Consider the following 16805-nt stretch of genomic DNA (forward strand, 5'->3'; position numbering starts at 1 on the left):
ATTGTTATGATATTGTTTTTTTAACTATGGTAATCATATGTTTTCTTGTTTATGAACGTCAGGAATCATAAATTGGAGTCAGAATTCAGTTCAACTTTTGGTTAGGAAAAATAATAGCAATGTTATGAATGTTTAATAATGTCAATTTTGTTCAGCAGTTCAACAAAAGGTGTTCGGTTTCATTGAAAAAATGGATTGACATTCTTGTTTTCTTGTCAGCCTATTATGATTTTGTTGTGTTATGGTGAAATCGTACTGTTGTCCACTACAGTGGACATGCTGTAAGATCTAAAATAAAAATATTTTTATCAAATTCTAAATTGTGAGTTGTTTTAACTCCAAAGAGGCAGGAAATCACAAAAATATTAAATTGAAAGATACTTTTTTCCTTGGGTCTCGGGAGGATATCATAACTTTACATGTGACTCTGTGTGTGTGTGTGTGTGTGTGTGTGTGTGTGTGTGCGCGCGCGTGTGTGTGTGTGTGTGTGTGTGTGTGTGTGTGTGTGTGTGTGTGTGTGTGTGGAGTCAAGTCAAGTCAAGTCAAAACGTCTTTGTGTTGTCAAGACAACCAACAGCAGGAGACCTGAGGTTGAGCCCGTCAACACATTATAAATAGATTTGGCTAGACCCCCTTCTGATATGCAAGGAATGCTCCATTCATGAGTACAGCTTAATCACCACTGTGTCCAACTGCAGCATGTCTGTTATTTCCCCATGACTAAATTATGTTTGTCTGCTTTATATTATTTGTCAAAGAATTCTTTCAACAGGATAGAATCTGACTACTGTCTCATTTTTGTTTTATGTATATATACATCTGTGTTCACTCCCTTACCATTACCTGTAGAGCCTGAAGAAGACATAATTGACAATGTGTGGCTGAAATGTCTGCACAAAGGAAAAGAATCTGTAACAAACAAGCAGAGTATGTGTGCAAAGAAATGTGTATGTGCGCTTCTTGGACATTGCAATTTAGAATTAGACTTTCTCCTGACTTTTGTTCACATTTTTCAGGTCCATATCAGAAATGTATAGGATGAGTAACCATATGTATATATATCTAAGCAGATATATAGATATATATATTTTAATTGATCCTTCGAGTCCTCACTCACTGAGATCTTTGAAGTCAATTAGCCCTGGTAAATAACTGCTGAAGGGGATATGATAAACAAATCTATTGCTGTTGAAAAGGTGAAATTTATCTTTAAATTAGATTTTGTTTTGTTTCAGTTGCCAACATTTCTCTTTTTTTTAAGTCCATTGAAGTTTGCACAGGCGTCCACACTGAACCGGAGGGAATGTCACCACTCCCTGCTGTAGACGTACGTATATTTCAGCCAATCACAACGCCGTGGGCGGAACTAAAATGAAACAGCGGAAGATTCAAAACTAAGATGGCGGCTGAAAGTGATCCCCAAACCAATCACAAACTGGAAAGAAGGTACCAATTTTTCGTTTAGTATATCGTCAAATGAACCGATGTCAAAACTTCTGTATAAAGTGAAAGTTTCTGGGATGAATAGTGGTTATTAGATGTCTTTGTGTAGCGTATTAGCAGGCTTGTTACCGTTAGCCAACGTAGCTAACTTAGCAACAACTCGCTAAGATAACAAACTGACGTTAATCCGCGAATGTATGATTACATATTCCCTCCTCTCCTAATTTCACTACGAAGTCTTTGGTACAACTCTGAGCTGTACTATTCCCCCTCAAGATGAACCCCAGCCCACTCTGTTTCTCTTTAACAGGGGGACAAAATGCAGTGTGTTTATCAGCCAGGAAAAGCCGAGCGCAAGCCAGCCTGTGATCTTCAACCCAGACTTCTTTGTGGAGAGGCTGAGACATGAGCATCCGCAGGCCTTCACGGATATGGTACTGAGCAATATCACCCGACTCATAGACCTTCCAGGGGATGAATTTGCTCAGCTCACCGGAGAGTCTGAGGCTCGGGTGCCCCCTTCCAGTGGCTTTCTACGCTCCTTCAACTTCCTGAAACGGAAAGGTGAGGCCAGCTGAGCTATTAGTGTGTTTACACTCTGAAACACTGTTTTAGACAAATACAGTGTGTGTCAAGTTACTGCATTAGAAAGAATAAATAACCTAGAAAAGGACCACTGTCCATTTATTCACTTTACTTACAGCACTTCATAAGCTAATCACAAAGCCCAACCACAGTTTCCTAAATCCAAACTTGATGTAGTCAAATTTCTTGTCCTGCCTGACCAGCAGTCCAATATCTGAAGATTTCTGTTCATTATCACATATGGTAAGAGAAGCAGCAGATCACAAATACTCATTAGCTTTGGAAACATGCATTTATTGAACCTTTAAAAAAAGGTCTTCTAATAGCAGGGTGTAATCAGTCTTATTGTGCCATTTGATGCCTTTCAGACAAAGGAGTGGTTTTTGGTGCGCCATTAACTGAAGAAGGAATAGCACAGATCTATCAGCTCATTGAATACCTGAGTAAAAGTGAGTATCACTTCATATACATGCATCATTTCTGGAGTGCACTTTCATTCAAAGCAGCTTATGATATCATGACTGGATGCATTTTGCATGTGTGATCACAGAAGGAAACAGATCCCTAACCATGACAGTAGTTGTGTCGGACAAACATCAATCTCTTGATGTACCTGCTCAAACTGTTTGATTGCTAAGTATCTTTAACTCCTGTGAGAACTGGATTTGTTTAGCATCAAGGCTGCATCCTAACTCTTACTACTTGTTCTTTAACTTAGTTGAAGAACAGTGGATTAACATGAGGTCATGGTTTATTTCTAGAAAGCGATGATGTCATTCACTGAAAGTGGACACCAGGAGCAAATGCTTGGGTCAATAATTTATCTGAAAGCACTTTGCTCCTGCTGCCTCTCTCCTTCCATTTCATTCACTCCGTCTCTCTCCCCACCTCTGTCTTCGTCTCCCTATGTCTCTTTCACTCTGTGTGTACCCGCCTACGCACTACATCTCTTTTTCGCCCTCCTCTCCGACTGTCTCTCCCCATCTTTCTTTCCCATCTCTCAGACCTTCATGTGGAGGGGTTGTTCCGTGTGCCAGGCCACAGCTTGAGGCAGGCAGCCCTGAGGGAAATGCTGAATGCCGGGGCAGATATAGATCTAGAGACAGGCGACTTCCACCCCAATGATGCTGCCACTTTGCTCAAAGCCTACCTGGGAGAACTGCCAGAGCCTCTGCTCACACACAGACACTATCACGCTCACCTGAAGATTGGAGGTGTTGGTTGACTCATACATAGATCCTTGTCATATCAAGATCAATGTAAACTAAAGGACATAATAGTTAGTGACCCCCTGTGCTCTTTTTATATGATATTTATCTCTTATCTGTTGTGTCCAGAGCTGACTCGCTTTGACGATAAGGGAGATAAGACGGATGTGCCTGACAAGGAACGTCAGATTGAGGCGTTCCAGCTGCTTTTCATGCTGCTCCCACCAGCCAACCGCAGTCTGTTGAAGCTGCTCCTTGACCTGCTGTATCACACTGCTCGCAATCAGCACGTCAACAAGATGTCTGCTATCAATCTGGCCACAATGTTTGCTCCACACATCATCTGGCCCAAAAATGTAAGGACTTCAGCTTCACTTCGTTCTGCCTTTCTCAGTATGTTACAGCTACAATGTTTGCAGTCAAGTAAACCATGACTGACCATTTCTTGAAGCGTGTATGTATATATATATGTTTTTTGTTTTTGTTTTTTTTTTTTACAGGTGATGGCAAGTGATCTGCAGGGAAATATCGAGAAACTGAATAATGGAATAGCGTTCCTCATCAGGCACTCACAAAAACTGTTCAAGGTAGGCATCTTTACAGCCTGTTGGTCTGGAGTTATAGTTTGACTTATAAACTGTATATACTTTCGAAAACACGAAATACAGCATGTTTCTGTGCTGTTCCTTTTCTCTGTCCGGTAGGAACAGCAGCATGAGCTGTGATTTTTTTATTTTATTTTATTTTATTTTTTTTGGTCCGTCAAGGCTTTCTATATCAAATTTTACCTTCATGTCCAAGAAAACACAAGCAGTTCTCTCTGATTAGTTATTGTACGAAGAAATAAACACACAGTACTTCACGAACCATGTCCTAGTGAGGCTTCATCTGTTATTTAATTAGTTCCCTCTTTACTTTGAATGAGCCGTTCATGACAAGTAGTGGCATTGTTGCCAGGGTTACATAAAGTGCAAACAGGGTAGGGTGAGAGAATACAGAATTTACATGTGAAAGAAAAATCAGTGATGGTTAATTGTTTGCATTTTGTGGTGTCCTACAATCAGCGGCCTTTAACATCCCTGTGATTGATTTATGTTTCTTCATTCTCATATACATTAATATATCATAGCAGGCATTGTCCTCCTGCTATATTACACATGCATTTCACTGTTTCTAATGGATGCTTTATGGTGAGACCGAGGGCATGAATTTCTAAAAGCCAGTCATATTAATCTGTGGCACACTAGATTCATTCTTCACAATGGCTTTCCTGTTTGTTCCTAATGACATCAGTGGACTTTTGTCCATGTTTGCTCTTATTGAAGGCGCCTGCATATATCAAAGAATATACCCGCTTATACTTCACAGGATCAAAAACTCTCCAGTCACAGGTGAGCGTTTCTGTCCTTTTTCTTCTATGTCGAAGTTAATTTTAATGATAAGAGACTTGGCACACCATTGCATTAATGTATGAAGCTGTTTTCAAAGCTCCTACTGTATTTTTTTTCCTTTGCTAGCTTTTGAATCCAGCATCTTCAGTGTTGGGTTAATTTTAGATACTTAATGTCTAAATACAGAAGCTGGAGAGCCTGTCATCTGCTCCTGGGCACTCAATGGAATGATTATCAAAGCACCTTCAAAGCTACTATGTGTTTGTTGTTCATATGTTTGTGCTGTGCGTGACACATTTTCTTGCCATCACATCTTGTAGTTTCAGTGAGATAACATTTTTAAATATTTGGTCACATGTTATTTCTATTTCTAGGATGACTTGACACTCTGTTCTGGGACGAGTGGTGGGCAAATGTCTGCGGCAACGGCCGCCTCACCTTCTCCCTCTGTGAGAACAATCGTGGGTGCTGCCAGTAGTGCGTCTGAGACTCAGAGTTATACTGAATCTGCCCTCAGAGAGCTGTACCAGCAGGTCAACAACATGCCCGAATCTGCCAAAAAGAAGAAGCTCATCAGACAGGTACGATAGGTCAGCATTCCCGTTGTGAAGAGAAAGAACACATGGTTAAGCTGCTCAAAACCCAGCACCTACTGTACGTGTGATTTGTGTGCAGTTTGAAAAGCAGACTTTGCAGACACCTTCGGCCGACACTCGGACGCCATTCAGCAGGAAACACTGGCGTTCGCGCTCTTTAGGTGGAATGATCAAGGTTTGTTGACAGTAATGCAGTGTACAGTGATAACCCTCATTTTTCAGCCTTCATGTCATTCTTTTTTATGAGAAAGGAAGTGCAAACTGGGGTTATAAGAAAGCTTTAAAGGGTATCTTTAATACAGGTCTAACCTCTGAAACACTATCCATGTCCCAGTGATGATTTTATGTTTATTAAAACAGAGGAAGGTGTTGGGAAGCCAAGTATTAACAGAGAAAGAAAACAACAGACTGCAGACGACTTCAGCCAGCAGCTCCAGTCATGGTCAGTGAAGAGAAAACGCCAGCTGTGGAGGAGTGAGTACTGTTACACCACAAAGCAAACCTGTTTTATGAAACAAGTCCCAGAATGACAACCTGCAGCTTGTGTAACAGCAGTCAGCTAATCACCGCCCCCAGATGTGATCCTGTGGGTCGCAGTAGTTCTATCCTGACGCTACGTCGTCAGGTTGACTGTGACTTTAAGTATCACTGATATGACAGGAAATAAACTTGAGCCAACTCTGAATGTTTGAACAGTTAACTTGTCTATAATATTTCCCTACGATGATGATGATGATGATGATGTACATGCATGGAGAAGTGCTGAAGTAGTAATTCTCTTTTATTTAAACCAAACTAATGAAAATGTCACATTTAAATTGCGGGACAGCACGATTGACTCCTAAAACTGTCATCAAGTAGTTTTCCTCATGACTGTGCTGAAGGACTTTTCTGGCACTTCCAGCCATCTGTCTGTGGTTCACCACAAGCAAGCCGAGCCTCATTTTGACTCAACAGTGCTTACGTTGCTAATGATGCCTGATCGACTCTGCTGAAAGGATTAAATATTTCCTTATATATATTTTTTCTCTTCTCTCTCCTCAGCTCGTCAAGGATTAACCGTCATCAAAAAATGGCCTCTTCACAACTAAGGAAACATCAGTCCGAGTGTTATGCCAGGGGTTTTAAACAACCTTGAGGCCTTGATATAAACTCAGTGTTGTAATGCTCTGTGCATGGTATTAGGTCTGCACGCTTTTTTTTCCCTCAAAAAGTTTAAGTCTTAAAGGTAAATGAGATGACAAGCAAAGCGCCAGAAGTTTTAAGCTAAGTTAGGGGGCATAAAAGCTGTTAATGGACAACAATTTTACAACAACTTTATTTTAAGTCAAGGCAATTTACTATTTTTTTAGCCACTCAGCAGGAATTGAATCTTAATTTCATTACTCATTCATGATGTCCTGCAGGATGCAAATGATTTGTATTTACCCCAGTGCAATTCTGGATATTTAGCTTTATCAGTATGGTGAAACGTGTTAATTTAATTCCCAATCCTATTTTTATTTATTTTTTATTGGTCATCTGGATGTTTCAGGTCCTGGAATCCAGTGCGTCACATGTATCAGTAAGATGTGATGTGCAGGCTTTTTCTATTTAAATGTTACATTTGTTTGTAAGCTGTAGTGAGTTTAGTTCCATTCAGTCGCTGCAGACTGTTCAAGACTCTGATTAGGAAAGTGGGGAATTCAGAGATGTGCCTTAAAGTGAATATATATCTTAAGTTACTGTATAATGCATTTTTTATTTAATGTTAAGGGGTTTCCTTTTTTTTTCTTTGCTTTTCCAATAGGTCTTAGAGTGTGCTGAAATCCTTATAAAGAATTAATTTAAATGTCAGTAAAATGTGGTAGTGAAAACTAATAGAGAGTGACGACTGGAGGATGGGAGAGACAGAGTGAAAGGCCAAAGAACCAGCTTGTGTAGATTATATATATGTTTTTGGTTCCACTTTAGATCAAATCTTGGGTGCCAACACTGTGATACTTTAAACTACTGTTACCTTAGACTGCATCCTGGTTTTGTGTCTTTATGTTTCAGTTTTGATCCTTATGCAACATTAGTTTAACAGCTTTATATGCGTTGGTAGCTTTAGAGCTATTGGCTATTTAGTGCAAGAATTGGAAGCATTTTTAATATTTTATTGCCTGTTTTTATCTTTTTTATTTGGTGAGTTGAATGCAAATCAAGATGAATTTCTTGTTCGCCTTCTGTGGTTGTTAACCCAGGTGCTTTGTGGGAGAGTTTGAGTTTGAGCTGCTGCCACTTTTTAAAGCCTCCTTGTTGTCTTACTCTTCCAGTAGCTGTTTGGAGGTCATTAGTCACTCAGCTGTTACAGTTTAACTATAATGTGACAATTGCCGCATGGTCAACTTGACTGACCATGTAAACTGATGATATTGATTTTACTGTGAAGCTATGCAAGTCACTGTCATTAAAAGACAACAAGCTGCATTCTTGTCGTAGTCTTTTTATCTGAAGTGTCAGTATGTGGTTTAGGAGGATGGAGACATAATCCTGAATCTTTGTTGTTTGGCCACTTTTCCTAAATGTTGGCGTGGTGTTTTTCGTTTCTTTGCCTTTCCTGGAGTTTCAGTTGTTTCTGTCTGCAGCTGTATGATGCTGTTTTGATTGCAGCCACAAGGTGATGCTGTTTAGTTGCAAATAATTAGTCGGTTGGAGCATCTTTGGTGCAAGATGTGCTCGTTCCAGTCGAAATAGAAGCATCCAAAGACGTCAATATGAGAAAGATATCTGCTTATTGCTTCTCACGTGCTGTTAAATACCATGAATTAGTAGCATAATAAAACCCATTTAAGCTAGATGCACAACTATTCCCTTAAAAATGTTAAATATTACTTTACGCTTCTCTGTGTACTTTGATTTGACCTCTCCCAACTTTAACAGTACATGGCCCAATGTCCTACTGCAAGAGGGTCCACAGATTGCTTGTAAACTTTGAGTAGACTGTGTCCATTGAAGCAAATTAGAAATAGGAAGAAAACCAAATGAAACAAATGTGACAACACGCTGCAATCTACAGACATGCCAAATAAAACAATTAAAGTCGGTTTAAGGATGAATATGACCCACAATAATAACAAGAAATACCCAGAAGGCAACTGAAGGGAAACATAATAGTGTTACCAAAATTGTTGCTGTTTGCAGTAAATATTTCCCAAATTGAGCATATTTTATGGAGTTGGAGGGTCAGTGGGTGGATAGTAAGAGTGGAGGCATGCTCTCCACAATAGGAGGAATGTCTTAGTGTGTCATTATGGTGTCCATGTCAATGCATGTTTGGTATTGTAAGTATATGTTGTAAACATCTGTGAGAATGGGTCTGCTTTTTCTCATGTTCTGTAAATATACAACAGACATCTTCCATGATAGGAATAGTATTGTTTTAGAGCCAAAACTCCAGAGGGGTTTTATTTAGCATTCCTGCTCCAGAATGAGCATGATGACTGTAAAATGAGTCAGACATACTGTAATCAACTTTACATTATCTGGTGCGCACACAAACCCACAAGCATACATGATGAGTGGATGTAATTGTGCTTTAAATGTACACACTCAAATGCCTTTCAGAGGGAGCTAATTCTGTCTAGAATAGTGAAATACCAGTAACAGATCACATATTGAAAGGGAAAAAAAAATCAAATACTTTTGTTCCTGCTTTGTAAACTTTTGTATTCTTTCAACAATGGCCGGTGGAGGAATTTGTCTTAACTCTCTCTTCTGAGGGTGAAATACAAATAACTTGGGTTTGATGCATGCTGTGGATTTTTCTGGATGCTAAATTTGGTTTCTTCCTGTTTTCTCTCTTTCTGTCGAGCACATTTCTGTTTTGTGAGTCAAGTAATGGATTCATCCCTCTATTCAGCCACGGGCAGCTGCCTGCTTCGTGTTGACGAAAGTCTGGATCTTTGATTTCTAACTGGGGACGAGCTGTAAGAAAATATTTACCAAACTCCACGGGCTTCAGGAAGACTGTGAATTTTTAAATTGGGTGCCATATCACATTAACGGCAGTATGTTCCTCATCAGTTGTTGGTGAGGTCCTATGTTTCCCAAACCCTCCTCTCTCAGGCTAATTGTAAATTGCTGCCATGTCCTCCCACGTCTTTCTGTTCTGTTGTGTATTTGTGTGCGTTCCTATCACGGCTCTGAGAGCAGGAGGACGTTACCACCACCCCCCATTACCACTAAACACCACTGTCTCCTCTTTAATTAGCCATTCATAGAGGGAAGATCTATGCTGCACTGGCGCTTTTACTGGGACAGATGGGGCTTTTTTTTCCTGAGGTGTATATGCGTGTGCACATGTATGCACGTGCACATGTGCCGAGCTGGTCAAGCGACACAGACAGATGCACACAAACTGAATTGCTTTTCTACGTCTCCCCTGTCTGTTTCTTTTCTCTCCTTGTGTCTTTGTTAGTTAAAGTGAATGGACTTCTTAGGTATATGTGACTGTGCTGGTGTTTATGTTGGAAAGGATCCACCCCGCAGCCAAGTCCTCTCTGGAGTTAGACCAGAGACCAAGTGACTCGAGCTGAGCCAAACACAGCCACTGACTGAGGGAAGCTGAGGTGTTTGTTTTAACTTTTATTTGCTTTTTGAAAACGGCAGTAGTTACCAAGCAATACGTAACAATTTGGGAAGTAGCTGCTCGTTAATGAACACTAGAAGTGGCTCCTTTATAAAGTAAGTTGTGCTGAAACAGACCTCTAGCCACTATGCAGCTCAATCTATGAGCCAGTGTATAATAATTAGTCCAAGATATCTGTGAATCTCTACACGAGCGCCTAATGAGTCATCCTCCATTGATGCTCCATCAGCTTGTAAATGGCACTAAAGCGATAGAGTGTCAGAGCTTTGTCATTTCTTTGTCCCATCATTTCAAAGCATCACCCAACTGAACTAACAAGCTCCATGCAGTGCACTACCTCACATGAGGGGATGTAAAACAGTCATACAGAAAGTGCTTGTTGTTGCTCTTTTCCCCCTTGGTAGCTTCTCCACCTTATTTTAAAGTGTCACCAGTTGTTTTATTGTGTGGATAACTGTGAACAATGCACTTTGGACTGAACCCATAAAAACAAGAGGTCCATTTCCTACCCACATCCAGGATGCTAATTTGCAATTCCACGAACTACAAATCAATATGGATTTGGAAAACTTTCCTGAAAGCTACAATTACACTGTCAACAGCGGCTGGTCTCTAATATATTCTCTGTTTTAACAAAATGTCAACTTTTGCGAAATAATATTTACTAAGAATTCCTTTCAAGTAAATAATGGCCCGCAGATGCTGCTAATCATTCAATTTTCCCTTCTCAACACAGTCTAGTTTATGCCGTTATGCTTCACTTCAGGGAATGCATGGTCCTGCCATTACGAGAGGGATTGTGTGCCCGTAAATCCAAATAACAGAGCAGGTATGGTTGTGAGTATAGCTGTTTGTCTTTTCATTTGTATATATTAGGATAGAATCTCTGTTCCTGTGCCTACGCTGATTTTAAAATATGGTGTTGACTTACTTTTTATGGCTGTGGTCTGCCCTCCCACCAGATCGTGAATATTTGTAAGTCTGCGTTTGTGTATGTGTGAGCTTTTCCACCCCGGTTCCCTGCTGCAGCCTCTATCTGTGTGGCCATACTTGATCTACATGTTAAGACCCACATTTACGCATTATTTATTCGGCTTTTTGCCTCCAAGGACTGAGGTGTTGATTCCCCTCTTCCCTGGTGAATTCTCCTGTGTTACATGCACACACAAACACACACAGCCCAGTCTCCTCACAGCCTCTCCCTTCAGGCAGGGGTTATGCAGTGTCATGCAGGTTAGGTCTCTCTCTGGGGGTTCGCCTGGAGGCAAACCTGAGAGAAAAGAAGGAGTGGAGTGAGTGGAAAGGAAAAAAAAACCCGGAAAATAAAGATACTTGGAGTAGATTTGTATTGTGAATAGAATCAAGGGAATGAAAGAGGGACCTCGAGAATGAGAGTGAGTTCAGGCAGGGTTCTGTGGGGGGGTGTTGTGTGAGGAGGGAGAGCAGTGGGGGAGGAGAGGAGGGTAGGGGTGGAGTCGGGGGGGCGGGGGGGGGCTCTGCTATTTGTAGATCCTTGTGATGGATGACTGGTGTGTGTGTGTGTGTGTGTGTGTGAGAGAGAGAGAGAGAGAGAGAGAGAGAAAGAGACTGGCTTTTTTTTCCTTTCTGCTCTTTCCCTGTTCCCTCTCTCTTCAGGCGAGCAGAGCAGAGCGGGACTGAGTAAGAGGAGGACAGAGACGCAGACGTGTGCAGACCACAGTACAGCAACTCCACAAAGACAAGAGAGGAGAAGAGTTTGCAAGGAGAAAATAAGAGAAAGAAAGCAGCTTTTTTTTTAACATCAGCAAACTGTGGTGGATATCATACCTACATCAAAAGAAATCTAGAGGAACAAAAAGGATTTGCTTTGCTTCACAGCTGAGAGGAAAATATTAGCATTTATTATAGTTTTGTTTTCTTTTCACATTCACCACAAATATAGAATTAGGTGTAGCAGGACTCTTGGTTTTTTTTTTTGTTGCAGTGAGACAAAGGTGGACAGAGAGAGAAGTAGGGGCTTTTGGAAGAAGAGCTGGCTGCAGTGGTGGTGAATATGCCCGTCAGAGGTAGCTGTTCTTGGGCAGGCATGGGCAGGCTGGCCGGGCAGCCGCTCTGGATGTGGGTGGTGATGCTCTCTGCTCTGCTCATGGGCAATGCCAGTGCCTGCCCAGCCCTGTGTACCTGCAGTGGCACCACAGTTGACTGCCATGGACTGGGTCTCAGGACCATGCCAAGGAATATCCCCCGCAACACTGAAAGACTGTGAGTACCATCTGCACTCTAGCTGCTTGTGTGTGTGTGTGTGTGTGTGAATGTGTGTGTCACAGAGAAACTCTGTGACGATGTCCTTCTGTCTCCTTTCACTTCTGTTTCTTTTGCTATATTGTACTGTATTGTGATATCTGAATATGTTGTAGCGGTCCACATGACTTTGCTCAGACTGAAAGAGAACAATAGCCCTGCCTGTGAAATGTGTGCGTGTGTGTCTGCATATGTGTGTCAGTCAGTCAGTCACTGGCATTCCAGTCAGGTATAAATAGGCATGAGGGACTGGAAAGAGCAGGAGCAGATGTGTGCCTTTCACGTGTCCATAATATACCTGCTTGTTTATGCTTGCTGCATGTATTATATATATTATATATGTGTTTTTTCCCCCAAATCCTGTAAGCAAATAGATAGATTTTTGCTCCACTTTTTAATGTACATTTAGAGATTAAAAAGTGAAGTTTGACTTAAAGTTGAAATCTTAAATTATTGTGAGACAGATGCAGATTTGCTGCCTGATCTGTGGTCAGTTAAAATTCTGTTATATTTGGGAGTATCCCCCCCCCCCCCACTCATACCATGTGTCCTGTCTGTGCAGCACTGTGCCTCTTTATCTCTTCTTTCCCCCCTCTCCCCCCTTTTTCACTTTCCTCCACTCTTGGGCTAAAGACTCCCCTCTCCTCCCTTCTCATGCCCCTGAACGCTCACTCCACAAATTGTTAAATCACGTAGAAAATTAAGCAAATCTGCTACTTAAGTGAGTCTTGCACGAGGATCACGTAGCTGTCTTGTAAAACAGAGGGAGGATGGGAGACGGAGGGAGAGGTGAGGCAGACGCCGGCTTGCAGAGTGGAGTTCCTCTGTCTTTTCTGACATTCCTCTGAAATATTCATCAGTAAATCAGAAGTGAGGAGTGCAAGGGGAAATAGATTGTTCTATTTCAGCTTTTAGAATATCAATCCTGAATAAAACATGCGGTGGGAACGGAGGAGAGAAAGCCTGTGTCAGAGGCAGCATTGGCATAGTGGGAGCTAGCTGCATATTTTATGCTTTTCATATTTAATTTCTAAGAACACCTTTTTTTTTTTTTTTTTGCCTGGCGGTCTGCATGTTTCCAGGTTGCTTATGTGCACATGCTGCTTCAACATTGAAGCAGAGAGGAAACATGGTCATTTTGTGGTTTCCTTTTACATGAATGGCCATTCACGCTGAAAATACATGCTGCCCCTCCGCTCAAGAGCATTTCTGTGTTAAAAGTTGTTTGTGCATTCATAGGTCATGTACAGCAAGATATTTTATCGTTGTAACATCTCTGGATGTTTTCAAGCACGTCTAGCACACTCGGGACGCTGCATTTTAAGCATGATGTGTACAAAGGTCATGTGTAATTTATTCCTGGGTCGTTGCCTTTTTTGGGGTGTGTGTGGTGGTGCATGTATTAGCTGTGTGTGTAGGTCATGTAGAAGATAGCGAGTCTCCACTGAAAGGTACCACTTAATAGAGACTATCCTCTTCTGCAGGCTGTTACATAGGGTGATTCATCAAGGTGATTGTGCAAGTCAACGCAGCCCGTCGTGCCTCACATGATGGTCCCATGTGCATAGCTAGATTTATGTGTGTGTTTCTGGAAAATGTGTGTTTATGTGAATGAAATTGTGCAACCGCTACTGGGGTCAAAGAGGAGAAGTGAGTTGGGGAAGTTTTTGTAGAATTGTCCCAGAAGTTGGTGCCCCTTGTCTTTAGGATAAAGAAATTGTAGAAATGTAGTTGAATGACAAATATTTCAACGTATAATGTTGCAAAATGTGCCTGCTTCACTTTGGGGTGAGGAGGAGATGTCGTATCAGTGTTGGGAGAGAAAGCAGACACAGACTAGAGAAAGCTAACTGTACGCGTATGGACATCTGTATGAATGCATGTGTGTGCTTGTGCTAATGCATACAGGCCAGGGTGATGCTTCTGGGAGAGTGTGTGCATCAGAAAAGAAGGGGGTTGGTTTTGGGAGAAAGTGTGTGTGTTTGTGGGGCGGGGTGTGTGTGTGTATGGTGGGTGTTGAGACAGACAGCAGAATCCCATTTGCACTTGTCAGTGTGGGTTTGGATCAGGTCTGACCTCTGCGCTCCTCAGACTGAAACCTGTAATGAGACTGTGAGCTCCATGTATTAAAATCACACCCTGCCTCGTATGGGCCACTGGCCTCTCCCTCCCCCTCTGCTCCCTCTCTGCATCCATCCTCTCTCCTTCTCCTTCCCTTGTCTCCTGCTCTTGTCTATGTTCATCTGCTGTATAGCACATAGTAGTCACATTGATACCAGGCAAAGCCCAGACAAAAGCAGCATCTGTCAAGCTGATTAAAGTGACTCTACATAGACAGTAAAGGTTGATAGTTAAGCTTTTAGGTGCACAGGTATTGAGCGAACCTGCTGCCCTCTCTTCATCTCTCTTAGCTCTGCAGCTTGGAGTAAGTGTGTGTGTCTCATCTATGAATGAGTTGATTTGCAGGGGAGGAGCTGTGTGTGAGTGTGAGTGTGCTTGTGTGTATGTGTGTGTGTACCTTCATTTAATTGCAAAGAGCCAGTGTATTGATGATGTATTTTCAGTGCCAGAAAATACCCTGTACTGTGATTTGGGGACATGTTGGAGCTCCTCCAGAATAGGGAAGCAGGAGGCTGCACACCATATGTGTGTGTTTGTGTGTGTTTTCGTGCATTCCTGTATAAATCTGATGCTCACTTGTGTTTGTTCATAAACTTGAGCATGTGCCTCCATATGTGTGTGTGCACGCGTGCTGTGAATAAGTAATGTTAGATGAAAACACACGAGGCCTGGTGGTGGTTGAAGACGAGGGCCTCTGTCGCTTTGATAACCAGTTTTATGTATTTGGGGGCAGGAGGTGGGAGGTGTGTGTGCATGTGCCAGGGAATGCCTGCGGTGTTGTTGGCACTAGTACATTGCTGGTACAACTGACAGCTCACCGGCCACCTGATCCATAATTTACCCTGACAAGAGTGAACACGGCCTGGCCACTACCTGCCAACTCTGGCTACGTGACTAAAGTGGGAAGAGCAAGATGGGAAAAGACAAAGACGTGGGGTGAGAGGTGGAGCTGTGAGGGTCGAGAGCAGGATTCAAGGGGAGGTTGGCACAGTAACTGAGGTGGTTATCACTAATGAAGGGATTACTGCACAGAGGAGAGAAGAGACTTGTAACTTTACCACAAAGCTAATGAATGAATAAACGAGGCGATGTTATTTATTATAAAGGGCAACATAGGTCTAGCCCAGAGGCAGACTGAATTTCATTCAGGTCCTTTTTTACAGTCTAATATATCTATCCTCACAGCCGGTAATCCCGTGAGGAGTGATAATGCCTGGAATGAAGATCATTCAGAGAATGTTTATGCTCAATGGAGGATTGTGAAATTACAGGCCTGGGACACAGTCAGTTCAATTTACTGCCTGCACTACACAGCTGTGGTCTTTTCTCTTGCACTGAATACTGAGGTGGACGCCATCATTGTAGCTGTCTGTGGAGTTCAGTATTCTGTGAGCTGCCTCATGAGTCCTGTGCTAGACAAAGTATATGGTAATATAGGTATTGTAGACAGAAGTGGTTCCTCCTGTCGCGCTCCTGTGTGCTGTTTTTATCTTTCAACTGGTGTAAGCATCACTTTTTTTACATTTTACAGACACGCACAAGACTGTTGCTCGTCTAAGCAGAGTGATGACAGACTGCTGAGCGTCAAAGCCAGCTGCCGTGTGTCTAAAGCCACCGCAGACCCACTGGCCTGCTCTCGTGATGAGTGCCGCTACTTTATGGAAGTGTTTGATTGCACTAATGAGTGACGCACACAGGTCCCATTGACCCTGTTAACAGGACAGAGATTGCCTTCCAACACCAAAGCCTGTGCTCGTTTTTTTTCATTTTTTTTTTTTTTTTTTCTTGTCTGACATAATTTGTGTGTGCATGTGCATATGTGAGTGTACATGCATGATTGCTCTGCACGCCTATCTAAGAGTGTCTGTATCTCAGCAGACCGTGAAAATTGAATTTGGAGAATCCACCTAGATCACCTTTCATCTCTCAGAAGTCCATCTTTCCTTTTAACCCTCCTGGCTAGCCAATAAGAAGCAGGCAATGAAGAGTGAAGGGGGTGGGTGATGCACTTGAGCGTGTGTGTGTGTGTGTGTGTGTGTGTGTGTGTGTGTGTTAAAAAGCACATCAGTGAGCACTCTCCAGACATTGTAGATATGCTTTCATAATCCACATTTCACGCTAGTCAAAATGCTTTTGATGTGATGCAAGTTTGAGAGGAAATTATGGACAGCAATCCAGATGTAAGGGGCTCTTGAGATCGGCACCCGTCTGCACATTTATCATACCAGTGCTGCGTTCAGTGCAACATTGGAGTGTTTTAATGTAATCTACTTGAGTCATTCTGAATTCTCAAAAGCATGTTCTACTAATATTGTTGTCCACAGCCCAGAAAGAGTCCAAGGGCTCTCTCTATGATATATGACAAAGACTGGCAGTAAATTGTGCAACCGCTGAATGTTTGTCATTGTTGCTTGAAATATGACAAAACCAATTACTTGATAATCAAAACAGTTGCAGATTAATTTTCTTTTGAGTGACTAATCACTTATTGTTCCAGCTTTTGCATTGGGGTTACTTGCCAGCACATGAGCTAATCTTTCACAGAGCTGGAGGAATGCAGATATCAGTG

At 42.0% G+C, this 16805-nt stretch overlaps 2 protein-coding genes across 5 annotated transcripts in view; both read left to right on the top strand.

Annotated features, from left to right (window-relative positions):
- Positions 1-1397: 1397 nt before the first annotated feature.
- LOC143328271 (rho GTPase-activating protein 19-like) lies at positions 1398-7608 on the top strand. Its single transcript, XM_076743338.1, has 11 exons — positions 1398-1446; positions 1754-2007; positions 2397-2477; positions 3033-3242; positions 3366-3592; positions 3737-3823; positions 4562-4627; positions 5002-5208; positions 5303-5398; positions 5584-5697; positions 6268-7608. The coding sequence occupies exons 1-10, from the start codon at positions 1400-1402 to the stop codon at positions 5671-5673; spliced, it is 1365 nt and encodes a 454-aa protein (XP_076599453.1). The 5' UTR covers positions 1398-1399; the 3' UTR covers positions 5674-5697; positions 6268-7608.
- Positions 7609-11433: 3825 nt separating this feature from the next.
- slit1a (slit homolog 1a (Drosophila)) overlaps positions 11434-16805 on the top strand; it is a 90130-nt gene continuing 84758 nt past the window's right edge. For all 4 annotated transcript variants that reach the window (XM_076742822.1, XM_076742824.1, XM_076742823.1 and 1 more), the window contains exon 1: positions 11434-12076. In XM_076742822.1, the coding sequence (XP_076598937.1) occupies positions 11868-12076 (209 nt within the window). In that variant the 5' untranslated portion in view covers positions 11434-11867. The remainder of the gene's footprint in view (positions 12077-16805) is intronic.

The sequence above is a fragment of the Chaetodon auriga genome, chromosome 11, assembly GCF_051107435.1.
Source record: "Chaetodon auriga isolate fChaAug3 chromosome 11, fChaAug3.hap1, whole genome shotgun sequence".
Classification (NCBI taxonomy): domain Eukaryota; kingdom Metazoa; phylum Chordata; class Actinopteri; order Chaetodontiformes; family Chaetodontidae; genus Chaetodon; species Chaetodon auriga.